The following is a 27,419-nucleotide window of genomic DNA, read 5'->3' as shown; positions in this document are numbered from 1 at the left end:
TGTGGAGGACCATGATCCCATCCTACGTCATCCAATAACTTACCTCCATTATTAACTATAAAGCTACTGTCAACCAAAACAAGGAGAGATTTAACCTGGAAATAAGGAGAAATTTTTGGACAGAACAATTAACCAATGGAACAGCTTGCCTTTGGAAGTTGTAGAAGCTTCATCACTGGAGGCTTTCAAAAAGAGATTGGATTGCAATTTGTCAGAAATGGTATAGGGTATCCTGCTTGGGGGTGGTGGTGACGGACTAGATAGTCTCCAATCTTTTCAAGGCAGCATTTTTATTCCATTCACTAACAACACTAGGACCATCATTCTGTTCCCTATTAAATATTTATTTCTATGTGTTTCTGCCCATTGAACATGATAAGGGTTGAATATCCTGGAGTATTTTCCAGGTAGACCTCCGTTCCTTCTGCTTTATTTAATGGCAAGTAATGTAGCAATGCAAACTTGCAGTGGCAAGTAATGTCGTTCAAAATATTTAGAAAGTGTCAGGCTGCCTACACAATATCCTGAAACTACCAGCAAATCATTTTCTGAGTGCAGCTCTTTAATATTTAATATCACATAATCTATTCAAAACTGCGTAAATCTGAAAATAAAAAAAATAATTAAGTAAACATAATTAATATAAAAGATATGCATTAAAATGGGTGGATTTGAAAATCCATGCATAGACTATGACACTCACACAGGAAAGTTCTGGTTGCAGCCAAAATGTTTTAATCAAAATCAGAATGAAAGTTTTAATAAGCTTGGGTGAATCCCAAGAATTACAAAACTATCCTTCGGTAGATAAAAAGCAAACAGAGAAACAGTTCAGTTATAATGCTCAATAGATCCAAAATACAGATGGTTGGAATAGGAGAAGAGAAAAAAAGAATGGAATAAAGGTTTTTAGTTCACTAACTGGGGTACTTCATATTGCAACACTTTTTGTGTCTTCACATTTTGAAACCAGTCCCTTTTTTTCTTCTTCTCTTAAAAAGCTAAATACAATTTCATTATTATCACCTTCTGACTCAGGACTGAAACTCACTTCTACAAAAATTATTTGCAAAGTATTATTTACAATTAGCATTGTTCACATTTGCTGCAGTAAAACAAGTTATATGGATAGGAAAAAGGACAGTTTATAAACTGCAATGAGTGAATATGCTTTGCTTAAAGAGATATCTTACAATGAACAATTTCATCAACCACAGTAGATAAAAGTTAAACTATTTTATCAGCCAGAGCTGCAAATTTTAATTGAAAAATAAAATAAACAAGAAGTATCCAGTGAAAGAAGTTGTAGGAAAATACAATACAAATCCAGGAAGCTGAAAGACAATATAGGAAAGCAAGAAGCTAACCTAAGTGCTTAACTTACAAAAAGAAAGAACTGGAAATTCAGACTGCCTGGAAGATCAAAGCTTCACTTCTTTGCTGGATGGAGATAGAATGACAGTGTGCCTACTTTTATTTATTTTCTTATTTTACAGCATTTATATGCTAGCTATTTTGCAAGACTCTGGGTGTCTCACAATATAAAACCTTGACTTTTGAAGTCTTATTTGTTGAACAAAACATAATGATTGGGTACACATGTAAATTTAAACGATAACAAGTGGTTCACACATTGTGTAAATTAAAACCAAATCAAACAATAAGTTAGTGTGATTTGCGAATACAAACACTTCAGTTACTTGATACTAAACAAAAGATGCTCTGGACCCCAAAACTAGAACTCCACAAAATATTCAATACAATTCTTAGGAAAAAAATTACACTTACTAAGTACTCATAATATGTACAGTAGATAACATTAGTTATCATATATTACAAAATTTCTCTCCAATTAAAAACATATGTACCAAATGTCTGTCCCATATGCTTCTATGGGATACATAGGAGTGCCTTCTTTGTGATTTTCAGGCACTATATACTGGGAGATTGAAGCACCCAAGTCCTTCATTAAGTGATATCATTACTAAAATTCAGTAAGTAATATCATTACTAAAATCTGGACATCTGAATTGTAACACACATATAGCCAATGCAATTATTTTAGATATGATATTATGTGGATTCTAAAGGGCAATAGCCACATTGGACAACAGTGTCACTGCTGCATTCTGCATTAGTTACAGTTTCTGAATCATTGTCAAGAAATAACTTCGTTCAGCATCTTTTGGTAGTTTTAATGTGAAGTTAATGGGAGCATAAACTGATCCGTTTATTGTAAGTTGTAACTGCTGGAACAGGTAAAGCCAGAGCTTCAATCTATTGGAGTCAATTTCAGTTTACTTCAGTTTATTCAGTTTTCAACTTCAACCTATTATAGCTTATAGCACTTAAGACTTATATACCACTTCACAGTGTTTTACAGCCCTCTCTAAGTGGTTTACACAGTCAGCATATTGCCCCCAACAATATGAGTCCTCATTTTACCGGCCTCAGAAGGATGGTAGGCTGAATCAACCATGAGCCTGGAGAGATTTGAACTGACAAATCGCAAGCAATCGGCAGTAGGCAGTCAGCAGAAGTAGCCTGCAGTTCTGCATTGTAACCACTGAACCACCGCAGTTCTTCTAGACCCTAGTTAAAGACTTGCATCACCTCATTTAACTCAGATGTCAGAGGGAAATAGATTTGCATATTATCAGCATATTAATGGCACCCAGCCCAGACCCACAATTGACCTCACTCAGCATCTTCATAAGAATATTAAACAATAAAGGTGGTCCTAAAAAACAAACATCCTAGAAGCCACTCTCTGGAAGGAGATAAGAATAATGCCAAACACAGATAATTAACTGATCAGGATACCATGATCAGAGCTATATTCAGGAAGATTAATATAACGAACTCCAGAGCATATGATCTAATGCCCCAGGTAGTTCTGGAGCTAAAATGCAGGGCTGAAACCCACTAAAATAATTTGGATAATTCAAATGAATGCATAAAATTGATTGACCCCTCAAATACCTTCATGAAAAATTGAATTTGCAAATTAGTTATCTTTAAATAAATAACACCATCTCTTTTGACAGAGAGAATGAATTCCTGATATAAGGAGGCATTTCCAACATTCTAGATCAGTCCATTTCTTCCAGATCTTAATAGCTTAATAGCTAAAAATCGAGGCTACATGCAGTAGCTAGAAATGCATTTTGGGGAAAAAATATCTGGATGACCCTCCCGATTCTGTTACAAGTGTCATATCAGGTTGCAAACAGATGTAAACAACTTTGTCTTTTATATTTTCACAAAATCATTTCAATGGATTACCAAAGTTTGCAGAATGATAAGCCAGCATTCTATAGTACAGAATCCCTTTGTGATAAAAGCGGTTCTATTAGACAGTACCATGACTTCTTTCTTTGCCCCCACATTGCATGTAACAGGTACATCTTAAGACTCCACAACCTCTCCTTTCAACAGGTCCAATATAGCCTCTTTGTTGTAGATATTTCCTCCATATATTGGTGGAGGGGAAAAACAAGCAATGTTGTCATTATTGAAGGACAAGACTGGCACAGAAGCATACCAACTTTGTTAAATAATGTTATTCCCTTTTAAATGGGGATATCTGAAATAAAAGGAATCTAAGAATTCACTGTTTTGATGATCACTTGTACAATTCTACAAATTGCACAATTTATTCACAATATCATAATCAGTAATGGTTTATTTGAACGATATTAGTTTTAGATGTATCTTGTATCATGTTAGGTAGCAGTCTGGTTCCCACATGTATGTTCATCACATGATATCTAAAACATCAAGTATAACCTAAAGATATAACACATGGCATTAGATATAGGAACAGATTATGGCAGACTAAATTCCACATACTAAATTACTTATCCATTATCTATGTGTCATCATTAATTGACATTTCAACGGACAACAATTGAAGCAAAGTATAAATATGCAGAACTGTTTTGTGATCAACTCAGCAAGTAAAATGTTTAAGAATCAAACTGCAAGATGATTTGCATCTTCAGAATACTGAAAGAAGCTGAAAAACGTATTTAGCATGGGGAAGGCAACATGCCTCCTACTGATGAGATGAGCCATGAGGCAGACAAGGAAAAGAAAACAGTGTTGTTTACCAGTGGCATTATGGTCACTGGTCCTGATACAGAACAAGGTTGCTAACCTCTACTCTAAATAGTTTTCTCCAGACTGGAACCCTCCATATGAGTTATACCATATGGGTACAACTCTCAGAATTTCTAGATAAGATCAATGCTGACTTTATTCAATTGCTTTCTTCATTTCAATAAAATCTAATCCTGAAGGCTCTAGGCAGCTACCAAACTCATCATAAATGAAAACATCCATAAGGGAAAAAATGTAGGAATTACACTTCAAACAATTCTGACCAGTGCTAAGGTAGGAAAATGCAGTATTAACATTTATCTTAAAATTAATATGCTAGACAAAATAGATAAAGTTAACAGAGAACAGCATATACTGCTACCTTTCAAAAAGACTTTGACTATGTATCAGAATGGTCAAACAAATGGCAACTTCAAATCTCAACAAATAAATGCTCTGTCTTACATATTGGCAAAAAGAACAGAAAATAAAATACAGGCTGAATAGTCAAGACCTTGTTGATGATCTAAACTCTGTCAAGGATTTTGGAGTACTCATCTCTAATGATCTAAGTGCTAGAGCCCACTATAACTACATAGCCAAAAAGGCGTTAAGAGTTTTTAACCTAATCTTACGTAGCTTTTTCTCTGGTAATATCACACTACTAACTAGAGCATACAAAACATTTGCTAGACCAATACTCAAATGCAGCTCATTAGTCTGGAAGCCACATTACGTATCTGATATTAACAGAGTTGAGAAAGTCCAGAAATATTTCACAAGAAAAGTTCTCCACTCCTCTACTCGTTGTAGAATACCTTATGCCACCAGACTTGAAATTCTAGACCTAGAAAAGCTAGAACTATGCCGCCTTCGGTCCGATTTAAGTATGATATATAAAATCATACATTGCAATGTCCTACCTGTCAATGAATACTTCAGCTTCAACCATAACAACACAAGAGCACACAATAGATACAAACTCAAGGTTAACCGCACCAAACTTGATTGCAGGAAATACGACTTCAGCAACAGAGTGATCACTGTCTGGAATACTCTATCTGACTCTGGTTTCTTCCCCAAACCCCAAAAACTTTAACCTTAGACTGTCTACTATTGACCTCACCCCTTTCCTAAGAGGTCTGTAGGGGGCGTGCATAAGCGCACCAACATGCCTACAGTCCCTGTCCTATTGTTTCTTTTATTTTTCTTATATGTATCCATGTATTCATAACTATGTTTTTACTTATACTTATTATCTTGTAAGCAATTGACAAACCAACTAAAATAAAATAAATAAATAAAAAATATGGTCAACATAGAAATTTAATCAAGATTAATTACTATTTCTCAATCCCCAAAATTATATGAGATAACAACTTCCTCATCTTAATGGAAGTTGTACTAAGCACTAATGATTTTGTTTTTGTGTTAATTAATCTCCCTTCTGCAACGATCAGAGAAATCTAAACTAAAAACAGTATACATCTTTTCCAAGCAATATGAACATATATTTGAATGTAAAAATAGTGAGCAAGAGAAACTAAAGCACACAGCTTATACAGTAGGTATGTCTTTAAAAAAAAATCCTTACCAGTGAATGGATTAATGGCAAACATTCCTTGGTGGTTTCCATTTATGATGAGGAAAGTCAGTTTTCCCTGTGAATCAGTATCAGGATCAAAAGCTTCAACTTGAAGGATGGAAGTGTTGGCTGGTGAATTCTCCAAGACAGAAGAATAAAAGACAGTTCTGGACATCTGAGGTGGATTATCATTGATGTCACTGATTTCAATGTAAATTTCAACCACAGAAGACAGGGGGACTGATCCTTTATCAACAGCAAGTACTGTCAACCAATAATGAGAGCACAATTCTCTGTCGAGTGGCCCCATGGTAAAAATAAGACCTGAGAGAAACAGAGTATTACATGGTTTCCAGCATCAAAAACAAAATTAAATACAGTATTATTATCTTTTTGAGAATTAAAGTGGAGTTTCTCTTCTGGAACTCTTGAAAAGCAACTTAATCTATGGAAATACACTGTTCTTCTTTATAGTGACTATATTTTCAGTTTCTGCAGATATAAATCTATCCTAACCAATACAATGCAAGCTATATAACTGGTCCAATCTTATCATTAAACAAACAAAAACATTTACTATAAAATCAGGTGCATCTGAAAATGCAATGTGCTCTTTTGAGAAATTTATATAATATAGCCTTCTACTAACTCTAGTTAGTATATTACGAAGAAGCATGCATTCAATGCCTCTTACAGCATTATTATTTTTTTGTTGCAAGCAGGCAATGTTTGTTGTATACTAGAAGGCTTATGATGGTTAATACCAAAGAAAAAAAATGATAAATCATAATCTTATTTGATCACTCTTCTTCTATACTCCCCCTACAATATACCATTATTACCTGTGTCATTTTCAATGTTGAAGAGAGCCATGCCAGATCCCTCTCTGATGAAATACTGGATTTGTCCATCTTTTCCTCTATCACCATCTTGAGCTACTACTCTCATCACAGGTGTCCCTTCTTGGCTGTTTTCTTTCACTGATCCTTCATACACAAAAGAATCAAAGGAAGGAGGGTGCAGATTTTCATTAATGTCCAAAACATTTACCTCAATGTAGCAGAGAGAAGAGAGCTTCCCAGCATCACTAATCTTCACCGAGATGTTATAAAACTCAATTTTTTCATAATCTAATTCTTTTTCCAATGTTAAAGACCCTGTAAGTTCATTCAGATGAAACGTATTTTCATGATCAGTGATCAGACTGTATTTCAGCTCTCCTTCAGAGGTAATATCTGGATCAAAAGCTTCCAGGAATAGTAGAGTGGTCCCTAAAGGCAAATCCTCAGGAACATTCATCTTGTTCAAGGCTGGGATACAGTACGGAGCATTGTCATTTACATCTTCCAAAGAAATAACCAGATCAGCAATTGCAAAGAGTTGATGGCCCTTTTGTGGCTGGTCTCTGGCTTCAACTTTTAATATGTACTGAGGCTCCAATTCTCTATCAAGAGTAGCAGTCACTACTACTTCTCCAGTAACACTGTTGATAGCAAATTTATCACTGTGTGTCAGAAAGGAATATTTCACTCTGCTGTTGTCATTTGTATCAGCATCATTAGCTGTCAACACAGCAACTGTTGTACCCATTCTTATGTCCTCTGGTATAGGTATTAAATATGTGCTTTGCAAAAATGTAGGTGCATTGTCATTTACATCCAGAACATTCACAGCTAATAATTTCCATGTTGACTTCTGAGGACTGCCGAGATCATATACTGTGATGTTAAGTACATAGAAACTTGTTCTTTCATGGTCCAAAGGAGAAAGTACTAGCAGTAAACCCACTTCTGTGTCAATATCAAAACAGCTCTCCTCGTTTCCCGAAGAGATGACATAGACCATCTTTCCATTAAAGCCAGCATCACTGTCTATTGCTGTCAACTGAGCAATGGTAGAGTTAACTGGGGTTGTCTCCGGTATATCAATAGACCGTGGAAAGGTGTCATCAAACTGTGGTGCATGACGGTTTATAAGATATGTATTCAAGGAGGAATCTTCATCCTGGTGGTCTGGAGAGGGGGAGACAGCAAACTGCATTATGGTGTTAGCCAATTCCTTCAGTACCCCGGTTTCCTCACATTGAAAAGAGAGAGGAGTTTCTTGCTTGACCACAGTAATATTTATACATGCTGGGGATGCAGAATTATTTCCATCAGTAGCGCTAATTTTGAGAGCATAGGAAATCGGTAGGAGCGACTGGTAGTGGAAATCCTTGAAATGTGCTCTCAGGGAAATAACACCAGACACCGGATTCAATTCAAAAAACTGTTCTTCATTGCCAGACTTGATTTCATATTTTATGGGATTTAGTTCATCCCTATCAATGGCTGAAACTGTGAACACAGAGTGCCCAATAGGTAAATCCCATGGAATGCTTCCATTGCAATTAATCTTCTCAAATACTGGCACATTATCATTTAGGTTATTCAGAAAGAGGGAAACATGAACTTCAGTCTGATGACGAAAAGGAGATCCTGAATCTGATGCCCAGATGCGCAAATAATACAACCTCTGCATTAACTCATAATCCATTAATTTGGTAGTAGATATGACGCCTGTAAATGGGTCAATGACAAAGGGAACCGTTTTCTGATTGGCTATATTATATGTAACGAAGCCATTCTCCCCACTATCACTATCTGTAGCCTTTACTGAGAGAACACTTGAGCCAGGAGGCAGATTTTCATCAAAATTACTGAGGTATGAAGATCGGGTAAAGCTAGGAGCATGATTGTTGCAATCAATAACGTCAACAATAACAGTGGTAGAAAGGTGTCTATAGGTGGCTGTAACTTCAAATTCAAAATGAGACTGTTTATGGAAATCTATTCTTCTTGCTGTAGTTATCACACCAGTTTGTGGGTTGATTTTAAAGTTAATGCTATCAGAATTTAGTTTCAGCATATATTTTACATTTTGGAGAACTGGAGTAATTTGAACCATGGCAACATGACTTCCAGGGGGCGCAAATTCATTGAGTTGGACTTGATAACTATCTTTTTCAAATTTGGCAGAGGAATATTTAGAAGGTTGTATTTGAACAAATACAGCCTGGGAAAAAAGAGGTGGCTTGTTCTTGTCTTTAGCCTGCAAGCTGAGATTGAAACCACGTGGACTGTTGCTCCAATTGATCTCTTTGTCTGATACTATCATGAAGTCATTACTTCCCATGTATGATCTTACAGTTCTGAAATGCCCTCTTGGGTCTCCATCCACAATATCAACAGCATCCACCCCAGCTCCTGAGCCATCAGCTTTTACACTTAAAGTAGCGTAAAGGAGATCTTCAGCAGAATCAACTAGCTTCACTGAAGCAATAACAGGGGGTTTCCTGGTAGATGGTTCCACCAGGATGGTAAGACTGGCCATATTTCCAAAACCATTTCCTTCAGAGATCTTCCTCATTCTGTCCACAGCCAAGGCCTTTAACTGGTGCTTCCCTCTGTGGGTAGCATTCAGTCTCACTGCACTCATGATTATTCCACTGGTGGGATGAATGGTAAATAATTGTGACCTTGTGCTTAGCATATAATAGAACTCTGCATTCTGACCAATATCAGCATCTGTGGCACTGACCCAACCAATTGTAGTTTTCGGAGGTGTGTCTTCTTCAACTGTCACTTTATAAGAAGGGGGTGAGAATAGAGGCTTTAGGTCATTTCTGTCAAGAATTTGGACCAGCACTTTGGCCCATGTCTCGTAGGCAAATGTTTTCTCTCTGGCATGGATTATTAAAAGATACTTGTCTTTGAACTCTCTGTTCAACCGATCAGTGTTACCACTTCTGGTTCTAATTCTCAAAAAACAGAAGTCTCCAACAATATATTCTTCAGCTTTAAAGAGACCACTAGTATCCCCAAAAACTATTTGATATTTGATATCCCATGCTGGATCTGTGATGTATATACCCATTTTGACATAGTTCTCCATGTAAGTTTTGGGTGCTGAGTTTTCATAGATTGAAGTGTTATAAAGAGGATAAGTAAAGTGTAAAAGGGATCCATTGCCTTTCTCCGAATTCCCCTCACAAGCCAGAAAAAATGCTAAGCAAAGGGCAAAGTTCACAAAAAGCTTCCTTGTATCCATTGCAGATCCTAAATGGAGGGAAATGAAAACAAGAGAGTGAATGGTTTTAGACAGAGCATGATTATAAAAACATAATGTGACACCTAAACTATATGTTTACTATTTACTATCAAGTTCTTTTTATCATTTTTAAAGCTTAAACAACATAGATTTATTTTTTCAGAAACCCTTTCAAGATCAAAAACCAGAAATAGTTCTATTTTCTATTTTAACGGTACCATCTCAATTCTAAGACAGCTCATTTTGCACGTATTGGACTGTTTGGGAATGCTGAATTGTGACCCTGTAACATGCATATTGTCATCAGGATTTGTCATCTGCTGCTCTATATGCCTTTTCCAGTTCAGGCAAGAAACTGATTTCCATTTCTTTTCTTCTGAAACAAAACTTTTTTTTAGTTTAAAAGCTTACTAGATTCTTTTTTCTTGATCCATTTGTTTAGGTTAGCAGTAATTAGTCTATAATTTAAGAGAATCCCATAATGACATGTTTTTTATATAGCAAAAAAATGTAAGTTATGACTGTACAGCAGCTACATGATTCCAAGCAAAGGCGAAGCTGCTTTTAGATTGGATTCTGCAACTCATTTGGGCTGAAAGCATCTTTCTGGAATGGAAGCACTGCAGCCTTAATATGCCATTTTATAGTAACATTACATACAATACAGAGATTTTGAGCTGCATATAATATGGTATTCAGGAAGTTGTCATCGTTTTCCTTAGTGAATTGTAGAAAGGTCCTTCATATGACTAAATCTCATGTCTTAGTAACTGGTTAAATATAATTGGCATGTTCATGCATCATGTTAATCCATAAACCAAATAAATCTCATTAAGGCTTAATGTGCTACATAAATTGAAGTGTGTGTGTGTGTGTGTGTGTAATATCAAAAGTTGTACAGCACTTGAAAGTATCAATTTCTTTCTAGAAAAAGCAACCATTTTAATAGTTAATCCACTATTAATTGTTTCACAGTATAATTGGGAAAACATTCTCTGACCCCTACAGGCACACTAATCAGTAACATGGAAAAATCCATTATATTGAAATACCATTTCATTTGGCATACAATGTAGCTGTCAATTTCTAAACATTTCATCACTGTTCGTTACATTTATCCTACCAGCTTCCCTTAAATATTCTCCAAATGTATTGGATTCCCATAATTGGTCTTACTTGCTAAGAATTATGAGAACTACAGTCCATTATTATCAGGGCATCAGCTTGGAGGACACTGATCATCTAGAGATTAGACAAAGAGCAAATTAGCACATGGAGAAGCAAGATCAATCCTATATTACTTTGTATGTAAGTCTGAAGTAGTAATTATTCAGATACCCAAATAATTCTGGGAAATTCCTCTTGCAGTTTTCAAGATTAATTCTTACCCCTGACTAGCTTTTGAAATTCTTCTCTGAAGTCCAACTAATTCTTCATTCTTGAGTTTGCCAACTATGTGGGGCTTGACAACTAGCAACTGAACATCTTTCCTAACTTTTCCCTTTCCTCACCTTCCTTATTGCAGAGAGCAGCAGTAACTTCTTCTAAAAAATAGCATGAAACTGCTCCAGAGGGTAGGATTGTAACAGTATAAAAGCATTCTAATATGCATATTGTCAAACTAAAGATTTCATTGCACAAAAAAATATCAATAACATACATTGGAACATCCCAAGACTACTATTATATTCTTGCACAGCACAATTCAGTAACACTTATAGCTGCAGCAAAAAGGGATGAACAAGGAAAGCTATTTTCTCTCTTCCTTACAGTACTGCTATGGCTTCAGGTCTGCAGCATGCAAAATGTGCAGGGCTAATTAATTATCTGAAACAGAACTGCTAAGCTGTCAGCAATGCTTTCAACTAAGGGGTTTAGACCTTGTGTTTCCATACTGGTCAAAGAGGCTTCCTCCTTTGTGGCCAGGAGGAACTGTCACCTATACAGTTTCTGCTCAGAGGTTCATATAGTATAAAATGCACATTGGAAGAGGAAATATATGAGTTTGGAAGAGGAAAACAAGGCACAGGAAAAATAGAATCTATGGTACTGAAGTTATATTGAAGTGGGTTTAGCTTTCTTTATTTAAATGAACTCACCCTGATACAACTGTGGAAGAATACACAGTTCAAAGAACAATCAATATCTACTGAGTGCATAATCATTCTTAACTATCTCTAAACATTGCTGCATTCATCTCTCAGACATATATTTCCCTGCATGTCCTTGTCCTTCCACAATGTAGACAAATGGCCTCCAACCTTTTGGGCACCAGGGATCAGTTCCATGGAAAGAGTATTTTTTCACAGACTGGAAGGGGTATGGTTTCATGTGCTGCCTGCATCCTGCAGAGGGGGCTTTGCTTGGTTGGTTACTGGTTACACGCAGCCTGGTTACTAACATGCCACGGATCGATGCCAATCCACAGGTGGAGGTTGGGGTCCCCTAATGTATGCACAGGAGTATTGGAATCATTATCTGATAAACTTGGGAGAATTTCACAGAATATTATCTTGACTAGACAATCAAGGGAAGACAGATTACATTTCTGTGCATTCTTTTCATACATTTGCTTAAGGTATGCTTCTTAATCTGCACCCCAGTCATCTTTCCGAGCTTTGTACTTTACCATACTAATAAAACTGACCCTGTTGTGAGTCACTTGAAAAACTGGAAGAGTTCGCCACCTGCATCCTTTTCTTTATTTTTTCTAGTGCTCTTTAAGAAGATCATAAACATGTTTCTACATGTGGGTCTCTGTGACAGGAACCTTAAGGTAGGACAAGAAAAGGCCTATCTACAACCTCATGCAAGAGGTGGGAAAATACTGTCCAAAAATCTGCCTTGGCCATACATTTTGCTTCATTATCTGGGAAGGTCACTTGAAAATAGCAGGTTAAGTAAACAAATACACAGGAAATCACATAGATTATTTATTCAGAAGACCAAAGAATTAAAAGGTCAGTTATTCTTACATTTATAACTCCTACCTTTTCCATTGGGAATCCAATTATTGTACATAGTATTATTGTACATAGAAAAATCCCCCCAGATCAGTTTCTATCAGTTCACATTTAATCTGATGAAAGTATTGATTCTTGAGACTGCTTTCAAAGATAATTTTGGGGAAATTTTCATGGGTGGAAGATGGGTGACCTATGATGTCCTTGCATTAATTCTGGCACAGTGAAATACCGATATCTATCTTTGCAAACTTCTCTATCTTCTCACTCTGCTAAACTTGAGGGAAGCTGACGCCATTTCTCCCATAGGCAAACATAGGGGTTTCAAAGAGATGAAAATCTGGTAATAAATAACAAAACTAGGACTTTCCTCCAAAACAAAGATTCAAATTGAGATTAACAGAGGAATGAACATAAGAGGACTGTTGCAGAAGACACAAACTAAACCTTCTGAACTGAACATTCAGCCAAAGTTTATTGAGCATGCCATCAATCTTCTTTGGGGAAAAAATGTTAGGACTTTCTGTGATCTGCTGGTCAGGGAGCTGGTTAGCAGGCATATAGACAGAAGCCATTCATATTGTAGAAGCAAAGTTCACTATGATGAAAAATTGGAGTTTGGGAGAATCACTGGGAATTTTATGTTCCTGTGACTAAATAGATAAAAAAAACATTAAAGACTCAACAGTAGACAATGGACTTGACTATAAGTGATCAAGGGATCAGAGAGAGATTTAATTCTTTTAGTGCAGATCTTTAATTTTTGTGGATTTGTTTTTCTAGTGGTATAATAAAGTACAGTCCCTGATAAAGTGCTTATTGAATATACAAATACACAGCAGACACATTTAATGCTACCCTCTTTCGATTAGTTAGGGGGGGAAATTCCCTTTTTAATAAGTTTGATCAGAATGAACAGAGGACTACAAGAATGTCATTTCATTAGTTTTGGCATACTAGCATTCAAAAATGACATAACCTCCATTGCTTTGTCTTTCTAACAGAAAATTTTATTTTTAAAATCACATCCTTTCTTCAGATAAGTATATACTATGAGCATGGCCTTGCAAAAAGTTGTTATACAAAGCATGACATACATAAACATATCCCATAATAATATTATCACTATTCAAAAACTGATGTGCTGCAAATAAATATAGTACATAGTGTGGATCTAACCTGACTTTTATTGTTCCTGAAAATATTAGAAAGTATTGAATTTGAACCACAAAGTAAATTTACATGATTAGTAAGCTGTATTTGTAGTAGTAAAAGTTATATTCAACCACTCCAATATGTAAACCGTGGCTTGCAAAATACAGTGGCTGGACTCTCACAGCACAGTAACTTTAGCAAATTGTATTGTGACTTAATGTGTAAACACAGCCAATGTCATGAGATGCCAATAAAGCTATCAAGTAGAAAAGCAGTGGCTAAACTGGGGCACTGCTGTGTTTTATATTTTCGTCTGTCCTTCTCAATCTATAATCTGCCATAATAATGGAGGCTATAACCCTTGAGATGAGAAATGGTTCACACTCCAATTATGTGCATTTTGATATTATTCTGTAAAGAATCTAGTGACCTAAGAGAAGTATAACTCCACAGAGTAAACATACAGGATGAAGCTTTGTACTGCCAGGACTCCCAGGGCAATAAAGAAAGATAAATGACTACATTAGGGGATTAGATAGCAGATGGTTGTCTGCAGAAATGCCACTTTGTCTCTGCTTGCCTAAAGAAGCTGTAGGTGGGACTTGGGAAAACCTTCAGCATTTTGGGGTCTTCATAAATAATTTCTATATTGCAGGTGGGTATGCAATTCCTGCCTAACACTCTAGATGTAACTATGGCTTCTTTCAGAAGATATCAAGAACACTACATAAATGCATGCAGATGTTCTCTATCCATTACTTGCAAGTGATATTAATGAGAGATGAATACATGGCAATCAGAAACTGCCTCTATTGAGGCTCCCCCCCCCATTGCTACAATATTGTGACATGAAGAAAACAAAGATGATCAAATTCAAATTGCAAGTTCTTCTACTTATGAATCAATGAACATTATGTTCGTCTGAAACAAGCCTTAGTTGAAGCAAGGAAATTCAAACAAATTTGTTAAAGAAACAGATACAATTGTTGTATAGCATTCATGTGATGTGCTTGGAAGTTAGTCTATATTTTGTAAATCATGATAGTAAAGCTATAGATGAGACAACAAGTGCATATTCCTGCTTCTTGTTCCTCCCATTGCTACTATCAGAGATCCAGCATGCCTAAAAATCCAAACATGGCTTAACAAACCAGGGTGATAACCTGGTAATTAACAAGAAAGTCCTCCTTATTATATATCAGTACCACTGTGGCGTACATAACCGTGATAGTATTTCTCTTCTAGGTATGAACACTATGTAAAGTCGAACTATGGGCAGTGAATTAAATTTTTAGTCTTTCTAGCTTTTGCTAACTCCTTTTAGCTAGAAAGAAGTTAAGTTTGGTAAAGTGGTTAAGGCATCAGGATAGGATCCAGGAAACCATGAGTTCTAGTCCTGCCTTAGGCATGAAGCTAACTGATAACCATGTACTCTTAATCTCTATCAGCCTAGCAAGGAGGAAATGGCAAGGCACTTATGAAAAAAAAAACCTTGCCAAGAAAACTGTAGGGATCTGTCTAGCAGTTGCCAGGAGTCAAAAATTGATTGAAAAGCACACAAACACAAAAAAATCAATGATAGACACAGTTAAATTACTTGCAGATAAATTAAGAATTTTAGGTTCCAAAATATCCTTCAAAAATTGGGTTCCTGCAGACCAGGGTTCAGATTTTTTAAAAGACCATCATGGCTTTAAAATATCATGTAACCATTTGCAGTTTCCCACCAACTGTTGCAGTTAAAAAGTCAAGGGTCAAGTTATTTGCAGGTAACACATTTTTAATAATATTTTGGTTCATATTTTTACTGTTGTCTTATCCACAGATGGGCATGTGTGATTATATACAGTCACTAAAGCACAAAAATCCATGGCAACAATACTATAAAACACAGCTGCCCTAATCAAATTCACAAAAATTGAAAATACCCCAAATCATGGATTTGATCAGCTTCTGCCTTACTGTCTCAGTTTGATAGACAACTATACCAACAAAGAGCACTCATAGGATCACCACTCTCAGGACTCATAGCAGAGGTTATATAATGCAGTATCTGGAAAATACAGCACTCCTGTACAATTAAAAATAAGGAACCCATATGTAGAAGACACCTTTGTGTCATAATTAAAAAGCAATAACTTTTTGGTTGAGAAGTTACATGAAATAGTGAGTAACATCTTCAAATGAATAAGATTCACAACAGAAGAAGAAAATAATTCCTTATCAGAAGAGGAAATGGTAGCAAATTAGAAATATACATTTATAAAAACAACATCCCACCATCATTAACTAAATTTTCCACTATCAAAGTAATAACCCAATCTCCTTCCACAAGAGGAGCTGTGTAAGAGCATTATTCAGATAAGGACATACACATTGTAGCAACCCATAATACTAGAAGAAGGAAGCAGACCACTTACACAACAGCTTCCAACAAAATGAATACCCACAGAATTTCATCAAAAAGTAACTGACTATTCAACTCACTACGGCACAACCAACACAATATGGAAAGAATAACAACTAAACATACATCTAAACACACATCAAAAACATCTCAGAAACAACCAACAGACTCTTACAAACACATAGCATCATTGCAGCATACAAATAACAGATAACAGATAATCAGAGTTGGAAGGGATCTTGTAGGTCATCTAGTCCAATCCCCCACCCAAGCGGGAGACCCTACACCATTTCTGACAAATGGCAGTCCTATCTCTTCTTGAAAGTCTCAAGTGATGACACTCTCACAACTTCTGATGGCAAACTGTTCCATTGGTTGATTGTTCTCACTGTCAGAAAGTTTCTCCTTATTTCCAGGTTAAATCTCTCCTTGTTCAGTTTCCATCCATTGTTCCTTGTCTGGGCTATAGGCACTTTAGAAAATAGCTTGACCCTTTCCTCTCTGTGGCAGCCCCTCAGATATTGGAAGACTGCTATCATATCTCCCCTGGTCCTTCTCTTTACTAGACTAGCCATGCCCAGTTCCTGTAACTGTTCTTCGTATGTTTAGTCTCCAGCCCGCTAAATGGTTGCTCTTCTCTGTACTTTTTCTAGAGTCTCAACATTTTTTTTATAATGTGGTGAACAAAACTGGATGCAGTACTTTAGGTGTGGTCTTACTAAGGCTTTATAGAGTGGTATTAGTACCTCACTTGATCTTGATTGTATCCCTCTGTTAATCAACTTAGGATTGCATTAGCTTTTTTGGCTGCTGCTGCACACTGCTGGCTCATATTTAGCTCATTGTCCACTAAGACTCCAAGATCCCTCTCTCAGTTACTACTATTGAGCCTGGTTTCACCCAGTCTATATGTGTACTTTTGGTTTTTCTTGCCTAAGTGTAGGACTTCACTTTTCTCCACACTGAATTTCATCAACTAAAGCTCCTAAAACATCTTAAACAAACTAATAGACACAGTAGCCCACAAAGAAAATACAGGAGTCACCTATAACACAGTGTCAGGACTGTAGTAATCACTATGTAGGGCAGATATGCAGAAGGCTAGCAGAGCAGATCCATGACAGAAGACAAAATGAAAATCCTTAGTTTTCTAACACACGGACAGACTCAACCATAGTATCAACTGGGAAATGTTAGCATCCTAGACCAAGTTAAATCCAAAAAGCACTAGGGAATTCCTAGAAGCTTGGCACTCAGACAAATCAGCCACCAACGGGTACATAGAGACAAGCATACCATTGAAGAGACAGTAAAAAAAAATCTAAAAACCTCACCAATAATCAACATCCTAATAAGTAGGAACTAACATCAGAATTAACACCAGATAAATAATAAAGCAGTAAACAATATCTTAATTAAGGAACAACCTACTTAAACAACGAGCAGTAAATAACAACCTAATCAACACACTAAAAGGAGAAAACAACACTCTCACAACAATGACTGGGCAAGCTACTATATGTAAACAGAAAGCAAACCCGTTTTCCTTTCTAGCACTGAAGATACACTGCTCAAAAAAATAAAAGGAATACTTAAACAATGCAATGTAACTCCAAGTCAATCACACTTCTGTGAAATCAAACTGTTCACTTAGGTAGCAACACTGATTGACAATCAATTTCACATGATGTTGTGCAAATGGAATAGACAACAGGTGGAAAGCATAGGCAGTTAGCAAGACATCCCCAGTAAAGGAGTGGTTCTGCAGGTGGTGACCACAGATCACTTCTCAGTTCCTATGCTTTCTGGCTGATGGTTTGGTCACTTTTGAATGCTGGCGGTGCTTTCATTCTAGTGGTAGCATGAGATGGAGTCTATAACCCACACAAGTGGCTCAGGTAGTGCAGCTCATCCAGGATGGCACATCAATGTGAGCTGTGGCAAAAGGTTTGCTGTGTCTGTCAGCGTAGTGTCCAGAACATGGAGGCAATACCAGGAGACAGGCCAGTAAATCAGGAGACGTGGAGGAGGCCGTAGGTGGGCAACAACCCAGCATCAGGACTTCTACCTCCGCCTTTGTGCAAGGAGGGACAAGAGGAGCACTGCCAGAGCCTTGCAAAATGACCTCCAGAGGGCCACAAATGTGCATGTGGCTGCTCAAACGGTCAGAAACAGACTCCATGAGGGTGGTATGAGGGCCCAACGTCCACAGATGGGGCTTGTGCTTACAGCCCAACACTGTGCAGGATGTTTGGCATTTGCCAGAGAACACCAAGATTAGTAAATTCGGCACTGGTGCCCTGTGCTCTTCACAGATGAAAGCAGGTTCACACTGAGCACATGTGACAGACGTGACAGGGTCTGGAGACGCCGTGGAGAACGTTCTGCTGCCTTCAACATCCTCCAGCATGACTGGTTTGGCAGTGGGTCAGTAAAGGTGTGGGGTGGCACTTCTTTAGGGGGCCACATAGCCCTCCATGTGCTCGCCAGAGGTAGCCTGACTGCCATTAGGTAGTGAAATGAGATCCTCAGACCCCTTGTGAGACCATATGCTGGTGCGGTTGGCCCTGGGTTCCTCCTAATGCACAACAATGCTAGATCTCATGTGGCTGGAGTGTGTCAGCAGTTCCTGCAAGACGAAGGCATTGATGCTATGGACTGGCCCGCTTGTTCCCCAGACCTGAATTCAATTGAGCACATCTGGGACATCATCTCTCGCTCCATCGACCAACGCCACGTTGCACCACAGACTGTCTAGGAGTTGGGGGATGCTTTAGTCCAGGTGTGGGAGGAGATCCCCCAGGAGACCATCCGCCACCTCATCAGGAGCATGCCCAGGTGTTGTAGGGAGGTCATACAGGCACGTGGAGGCCACACACACTACTAAGCCTCATTTTGACTTGTTTTAAGGATATTACATCAAAGTTGGATAAGCCTGTAGTGTTTTTTTCCACTTTAATTTTGAGTGTAACTCCAAATCCAGACCTCCATGGGTTGCTAAATTTGATTTCCATTGATAATTTTTGTGTGATTATGTTGTCGGCACATTCAACTGTATAATGAACAAAGTATTTAATAAGAATATTTCATTCATTCAGATCTAGGATGTCTTATTTTTGTGTTCCCTTTATTTTTTTGAGCAATTACCTAGTTTGATAATGAAACCTCTATCTGCAAGCAAACCACCAAGATCAGAGAGCACCAAGGACTTCATACTTCAAATGTGGCCTACAAATATACTCTTCCAATTTTCCATCTGATGAAAAACCAAGCCAATAAATAGTAAACTGCCAAACTAAGAAATAGAGTGAAAGATGGAAAAAAACAATTGTATGAATGATTTTTTTTCTCCAGATGCAAATTATCATGAAGATAAGTTTTAGATTAGATTTAAGGTACATTTAGGTTTCAAACTGGAGAAATAAAGTGATATACCCAAGCGATACCACCTGGAAGAGAGAAAGCTCTGTATTGGCTACTTTGATTGGGAACACCTCTCAAAAGTTTCCTGCCTTCTGCTAGTTGAGCCTTTTATCCAGAAATGCCAGAGCAAGTACAAGACATTATGCATGCGAAGTACTGACTTTACCAATGAGCTACTCTTCTTTAAATTTAAAAGTAATACTTTTTGCTAAACATCAGAAAACTCAGGCAAAATACCCACTGATGAAACATTCTAAATCTGTTTCCATAGAAAATGAGCCAAAATTTTAAAATTCTGACTCTTTTTTCCCTAGGATACTTCAGATGTCAATGCTTTCTATAAAAATTCCCATTTTGAAAATAGCAAAAGCAACGACACTATTATAAACATTTAAATTCCTTACTTTATTGATTGATTTATACCCGCTTCAGTAATTTCCAAAATATCTTACAAAACGTGAATAATTTCATTTATTGAACAAATAGGAGAAGGGAATATCTGTTAAAGCCAAATATCCATTAAATGTAACTACTTTAATAATTCATATCTATTTTGAGGAGATGGACTGAATATTATCCAGAGTGATCTGCTAACAGTTTTTGTTATAGTTTGGGGCAAAATCCATTATTGCCTAATACTGAGAAAAAACTGGATCTAGCAGAATTTGTCCAAAGACACTCTATCATGGTGTGATAAATTGAAGGTTTACTGTAATACAATATGCAAACTTACAAATATCACCATGTTGCACTCAAGTTAACCATGGACTTTTCCCACTATTTCCCATGAAACAATTTATAATGATGATGATGATGATGTTATTGTTGTTATTAGTATCTTCAAGTCAGTACTGATAATTTTCAATCCACATGGAAACAGGCAGTAGCAACTTAAATCTCATAATGGGGATTTAAGTTTAAATGGGGATCCCAACCCCCATTTCATGGGCTGGCATAGGGCTGTGGCATGCCAGCAACCAGGCAGTGCAAACAAGCAAAGCCCTATTTGTAGGATGCAGCCATAATGCAAAACCATGCCTCCTCCACTCCGCGGGAAAACCTTTCTCCATGGAATTGGTCCCTAGTGCCAAAAAGATTGGGGGCCGCTGTTCAAGTCTTCTATTTACCATAGGATACTATCAGCCCAAACATTTATTAAGCAGCATGTAATAGACAGAGAGTGCCAACTGGATCTAATCAGTAGCCTTTATTGTGGCATGATGTCATGCCCTCCACTCAGCTATCCTTGAAGGCTGATGCAGGGGGCTTCCTCACTCAGAGAGACAATGTCCTTGTGGCTCTAGACACACAGAAATAGCAGTGTGTATGTCCTTCTCCAGTTCCTGTACTACACAGACCTTTGTACTAGCCTTGTCTCAACATTGCTGCATAAATACTGAGGCCACACAGGACTATTCTATACCTCCCTGCTGCTTTTAGATACCAACTCTGTTACAACATACAATATTGTGCAGCAGTACTCAAAATTCATTGAATGACCACCTGTGCCATAAACTAAGCTAAATTAGTACCTAGTTCACCATATTAGAGGGTTCCGTAATTTGATATAATCTTCCATAAACTAATGCTTTTTTAAAGATTATCTTAATACTTTCTGTTTTAATATATTCTAGCTTTTCACAATTTTAGCATATTTTATGATTTAAATTAATTCTATCCTACCCTCCTTTTGCTGGTCTATGGCCATAATAAAGGTTTGATTGGTTTTTATGTTGACTCCTCGCAACTGCTTCATCCCTGCAGCTTTCTTGGCATTTTTTTTTTTTTTGCAAATGGTTTTCCATTGTCTCCTTCCTAGGGCTGAAAGGAGGTGACTGGCCTAAGTCATCCAATTGGCTTTGTGCCTAAGATGGGACTAGAACTCAGTTTCTTCATTTCTAGCTTGATCCCTTAACTACTACACCAAACAGACTACCTAATCACATAGATATGAATGGAACTAGTTGGACTTGGTCAATTTGTTCGACTTGATCAATTGTGTTACTCTTTTTCTCTCCCTTTCTTTTAGGTAATGCTACATACTGTCCCCTTCATATACAACCAGAAAAACTGGGGTAATTCTAGCCTTTTTCCATCTCTTTTGCTGAGTTCAAGTTTTCTTTTTCCGTTTTATTAATTGTGAAGCAAATTAGCACAGATATATAGGACAAATTCTGTACTAATTTATGTGACCACATTTTTTCGTGGTTTAATTCATGACAGAATTTTTTTTAAGACTTTGAGATTCAAGAAAAAAAGCAAAAATGTTTAGCAATTACCTAATTGGTAATAGGTCAGGTCCATAAGTCAGCCAGACATGACTCTGTAGTATGCACTTGTCTCATTTTAATTCTATGGAGCAGACAGCATTTTAGCTACACTTATATATTGGTTGTCTAAAGTGGATGGGCAACACACAATCACCAGTACCCTCAAGTTATGCCCACAAAATCTGATAGTAAAGTGGATAAATAGTAAACTGCTCTTTCTTCACCTTTAAACCCTTATTTCATCACAAATTTTAACTGTTTTGATATTTAAGGTATCGAAGATTGGAACTGGACTGTTTTGCCTCTAACAAGCCTCCTATTCCCATTCCTACTCTGAAATCCTCATAGACAGACAGACAGACATCCCACCCCTCCAGAGACATTACTAGATCACCCCCTTACAGCTTTCTGAAAGTTTGGTAGGCTGAACTGTAGCCCTCACTCACTGCTTGCTCTACTTTGAATAGCTGACATAGATATACAATTAAATATATATAAGTAATGTTAGGCCAGGTTTAAAAAAAAAAGCAGGAAAAGCTTTCTATAATTGACTAAATATCACAAATATCACAGTATGCATAGCTTCTATTGACAAAGGTGTACTGAATTTACTTTGACTTTATTGCTTATTAGCAGTTTTCAAAGGCATGTGAGTACTTGGCAGTAAAAGGAATTAAATCTTAAATCTGTTCATCTTTCATGCAGCCTACAATGTTATCCCTTGTTAGCAAATTTAGTGCCCTTGAAAAACTATGGGAAAACTTTGAAACTTGATTACAGATTTCTCCCTCATTAGTTTTTGTCAATAAATCCTTGACTCTGCTCTCCTAATTTTTGTCCCCAGGTACTTCCAGATTGAAAGACACAAACTTGTAGGCATTATGGCGTAGAGAGGGATTGTTATTTCAAATCCATCAAGTTCTCTTGTTTTCTCTTTCAAAGGCAGTATAGCAATAGATCATAGGATATAAGTGACACTGATAAGGATGTCATAGGCTTGTATTGTCTATGAACACATCTTCATAGATTAAAAAGCATTATTAAAAAACAAAAGATGAAGTAGGATGCATCTAGAAAGTTGTCTGACAACCACACCATATAAAAGATAGGGCAAGCAGGACCAGAAGGCATGGGGAAGGATGCACCCTTCTTCCTCAACGGGCTATCAGGAGACATGTCCTTACAAACAGTTCTTGTTCTCTCTGGAAGCAAGATTTGTGGTTAAAACATTCTTGATGCGTTCAGTCCTTGGCAGAAAATTTCACAAGGTCCAGAACTTCAAAACCACCAAGGGGAAAAATGAATTTGGGAATTGCTTCTGTCAGTTCTCACTGACTTCCATTGCTCTATTAAAATTATGTAGGTAAATTATTGCTTTTATTTGTTTGTTTCATTTTATTTGTTTAATATTTGAGTATGTATTTTTATTTTATAATTTTGACTGATTTTCATCTATTTATGGAAAACTTCAGATTGAAGGACAGCATAGAAATAAAAACAATTAAAATGTCTAATTTCTTACATCAGACCTTTGTGAGTCTGCCATTGAAGAAAAAAGAAAGTGTAACAAAACAGCAAGACCTGATTGGTTGATTTAATGACGTAAGAATTAGAAGTGTAATATATTTATCCCATTTGAGCACTTATCATTGTCCCCAAATTTGTGTAACTGCAACATGGAGAGCCAGTTTAGGCTAATTTAGTGATTATGGCACTAGATTAGAAACCAGAAGACTGTGAGTTCTAGGCGCACCTTAACCATGAAAGCCAACAGGGTAGTAGTCTCTGGGCCAGTCTCTTTCACTTAGCCCAGCTCACCTCATAGGATTGTTATTGTTATGGGAAAAATAGGAGGAGGAAAGGTGTGTTGAATATGTTTTCTACCTTGAGTTATTTGTAAACATAATAAAGACAGGTTATAAATAAATAAATAGACCTCCCTCTATTATTAGGTTTCCTTTCTTTTTAATTTATTACCTAGATGTTATTATGTAGGGAATAATATTCTGTGCATGCAAAACATAAAAGTTTCTTTAAAGCATATGTTTTGCCAATGTCCTAAATTTATTCTTCTTCTGGGGGAAATTAGCTACATATTAATATGAGCTTGGGACAAAGTTTTTTGATATCTATATTCTTTTGAATTATTTCTATTACATGGAAATTGACTGAATTACCCCCAAATGGATTCTTTGTGCTATTCTTGTTAAGAGATAAGTCATTCAACACTAGGAATATAAATGTATGGCCTCAACTACCCAATGGACTGAAAATCTGGTGTTACTTGTAACTCTCAGATAAGTAGGATATAAGATGTAGATTATATAAGAATAAGTTCTATGAAATATGATTAACCTTTAGTGAAAATGTGTAAAATTTCATATACTTATGATACATTGTTTGTTTTTTCTGTGTTCCATTAACTATTATATATAGATGTGGGGTGATGAGATTTAGGGTGGAGTAGCTATTCTTAAAAGCCACCATTAATGATTTGTAGGCATGCACTTTTGTGAGGGATGTATTGCACTGCAAAATGGAAGGCACAGGTAACTTTATCTCAGTGATACTACTTGATTTCTGCATTTTAAAAAAATCGTTCTTCCATGTGCTTAAAAGGACTCTATTGCACCATGAAGAACCAGGAAAAGAAAATGTCTATACTGCATGATGCTTGCTTTTTCTACTCCACCTCTCCCGAAAAACCACAAAAAAGGGGGAGAAGGAGAAATCTTGCCTGTTCAGCAAAATTGGGTGTATTCTAATAACACAATGGTACCCAGGTTTCAAGAAAAGTCTCTTACTTTTAATCCTATTATCTCCATGCATTTCTGAAGATTAAAATGTGCCTTGTTGATATGTGTGGAACATTTGTGCCTGTATTCACTTGCTGTTACAGACACATTTAATGAGAGGCAGGAAAAAAAACCCCATGTTGTGCAGCTAAGAACCAGCATGAATGATCCTATACAATCTGTATTGAAGCCAACAGTTGTTTCTCAACATCATCATGCAAAATGCATTTGTTGCCTGTAGCTGATGCTGCAATCCAGGTGTGCTTAAATTATTTTTTATTTTCCCTTCCCTTTCTTCATAAGGACAATGTTTATATTTACTTGCTTAACACTTCCAATGGTCTTCTACAAAAGTTTATTAACAGAACAAGAGTATCAGTCTCTTAACACCAGAGAGCTGGAAGTAATGAAAATAGTAAATAGTATGTATAGTAATACGCTACATTCGTTTTTCATTTTTTCATTTAACATAAACTGTACTTCATTTAAATGAACTTTTATGGTTAAAAAAAAGCTTTCAAAACTTGCTAATCTGCAAAACTTCCAGGAAAGTCTTGGGCTGGACTTTTGAACTTACTCTTTCCATTTAAATTATTGAAATAATTATTTTAAGACTAAATATTCTAATCATTAAGTCTCATGTGAAAGTAAAGTATTGAAAATATACGGCCAATAATTAAATGGTTAAAGGAATATTCATTAAACTAAATTAATTACAATATACTCAGGGAGAAAAAGATCCATGTGCATTCTTCACTATGCATACAAAGACACTGAATTCTGTGTGAACAGGGTTACGTCCTGGTACATTCTTGTTTGGCTCTTTTTACCAAAAAGAATGGTTTAATAAAGCAGAAATTAAGATATTACTCTACAATTCAAAGTGGAGCTTTGACTTGTTTACACTGCAAGAAGTTTGGATTGCAAAAGCAAACCTCCCCCCCCCAAAACCACGAGAAATTTGGCTTACAGTTTTTAAGAATAACCACTCACAAAAAAGTTTGGATGTACAGGTGAAACTCAAAAAATTAGAATATCGCTCAAAAGTTCATTTATTTCAGTAATGCAACTTAAAAGGTGAAACTAATATATGAGATAGACTCATTACATGCAAAACAAGATAGTTCAAGCCATGATTTGGCATAATTGAGATGATTATGGCTTACAGCTCATGAAAACCCCAAATCCACAATCTCAGAAAATTAGACTATTGTGAAAAGGTTCAATATTCTCTGCTTAAAGTGTCCCACTCTAATCAGCTAATTAAGCCATAACACCTGCAAAGGGTTCCTGAGCCTTTAAATGGTCTCTCAGTCTGGTTCAATAGGAATCACAATCACGGGAAAGACTGCTGACCTGACAGATGTGCATAAGGAGGGAAAACCACAAAAGAAGTTGGATGTTCCTAAAGTGCTGTATCAAAGCACATTAATAGAAAGTTATGTGGAAGGGAAAAGTGTGGAAGAAAAAGGTGCACAAACAACAGATATGACCACAGCCTGGAGAGGATTGTCAGGAAAAGGCTGTTCAAAAGTGTTGGGGACTTTCACAAGGAGTGGACTGAGGCTGGAGTCAGTGCATCAAGAGCCACCACACACAGGTGGATCCTGGACATGGGCTTCAAATGTCATATTCCTCTTGTCAAGCTGCTCCTGAACAACAAACAATGTCAGAAGCATCTTACCTGGGCTAAAGAAAAACAGAACTGGTCTGTTGCTCAGTGGTCCAAAGTCCTCTTTTCTGATGAGACCAACTTTTGCATCTCATTTGGAAACCAAGGACCCAGAGTCTGGAGGAAGAATGGAGAGGCACACACTGCAAGATGCTTGAAGTCCAGTGTGAAGTTTCCACAGTCTGTGTTGATTTGGGGAGCCATGTCATCTGCTGGTGTTGGTCCACTGTGCTTCATTAAGTCCAGGGTCAATGCAGCTGTCTATCAGGAGATTTTGGAGCACTTCATGCTTCCTTCCACAGACGAGCTTTATGGGGATGCTGACTTCATTTTCCAGCAGGACTTGGCACCTGACCACACTGCCAAAAGTGCCAAAACCTGGTTCAATGACCATGGGATTACTGTGCTTGATTAGCCAGCAAACTTGCCTGACCTGAACCCCATAGAGAATCTATGGAGCATTACCAAGAGAAAGATGAGAGACATGAGACCGAACAATGCAGAAAAGTTGAAGGCTGCTATTGAAGCATCCTGGTCTTCCATAACACCTCAGCAGTGCCACAGGCTGATAGCTTACATGCCACACCGCATTGAGGCAGTAATTGCTGCAAAAAGGGCCCAAACCAAGTACTGAGTACATATGCATGCTTATACTTTTCAGAGGTCTGATATTGTTCTATGTACAATCCTTGTTTTATTGATTGCATGTAATATTCTAATTTTCTGAGATTGTGGATTTGGGGTTTTCATGAGCTGTAATCCATAATCATCACAATTATTCCAAATCACGGCTTGAACTATCTTGCTTTGCATGTAATGAGTTTATCTCATATATTAGTTTCACCTTTTAAGCTGCATTACTGAAATAAATGAACTTTTGCACGATATTCTAATTTTTTGAGTTTCACTTGTAACACTAAACTTTTAATTCCTGGTTAGTTAAGTCACTCCTGCCAATA

The 27,419-nt window shown here is 37.0% G+C and overlaps 1 protein-coding gene across 1 annotated transcript in view; it reads right to left on the bottom strand.

Annotated features, from left to right (window-relative positions):
* Positions 1-27,419, bottom strand: part of FAT2 (FAT atypical cadherin 2) — an 88,411-nt gene that overhangs the window by 58,611 nt on the left and 2,381 nt on the right. The window contains exons 2-3 of the mRNA XM_026696631.2: positions 6,529-9,783; positions 5,696-6,010 (exon numbers count right to left, since the gene is read on the bottom strand). Of these exons, the coding sequence (XP_026552416.2) occupies positions 5,696-6,010; positions 6,529-9,775 (3,562 nt within the window). The 5' untranslated portion in view covers positions 9,776-9,783. The remainder of the gene's footprint in view (positions 1-5,695; positions 6,011-6,528; positions 9,784-27,419) is intronic.

Source organism: Pseudonaja textilis, chromosome 2, assembly GCF_049901715.1.
Source record: "Pseudonaja textilis isolate UNSWEBS1 chromosome 2, rPseTex1.2, whole genome shotgun sequence".
NCBI lineage: Eukaryota > Metazoa > Chordata > Lepidosauria > Squamata > Elapidae > Pseudonaja > Pseudonaja textilis.
This window is presented reverse-complemented; position numbering and strand designations above follow the sequence as displayed.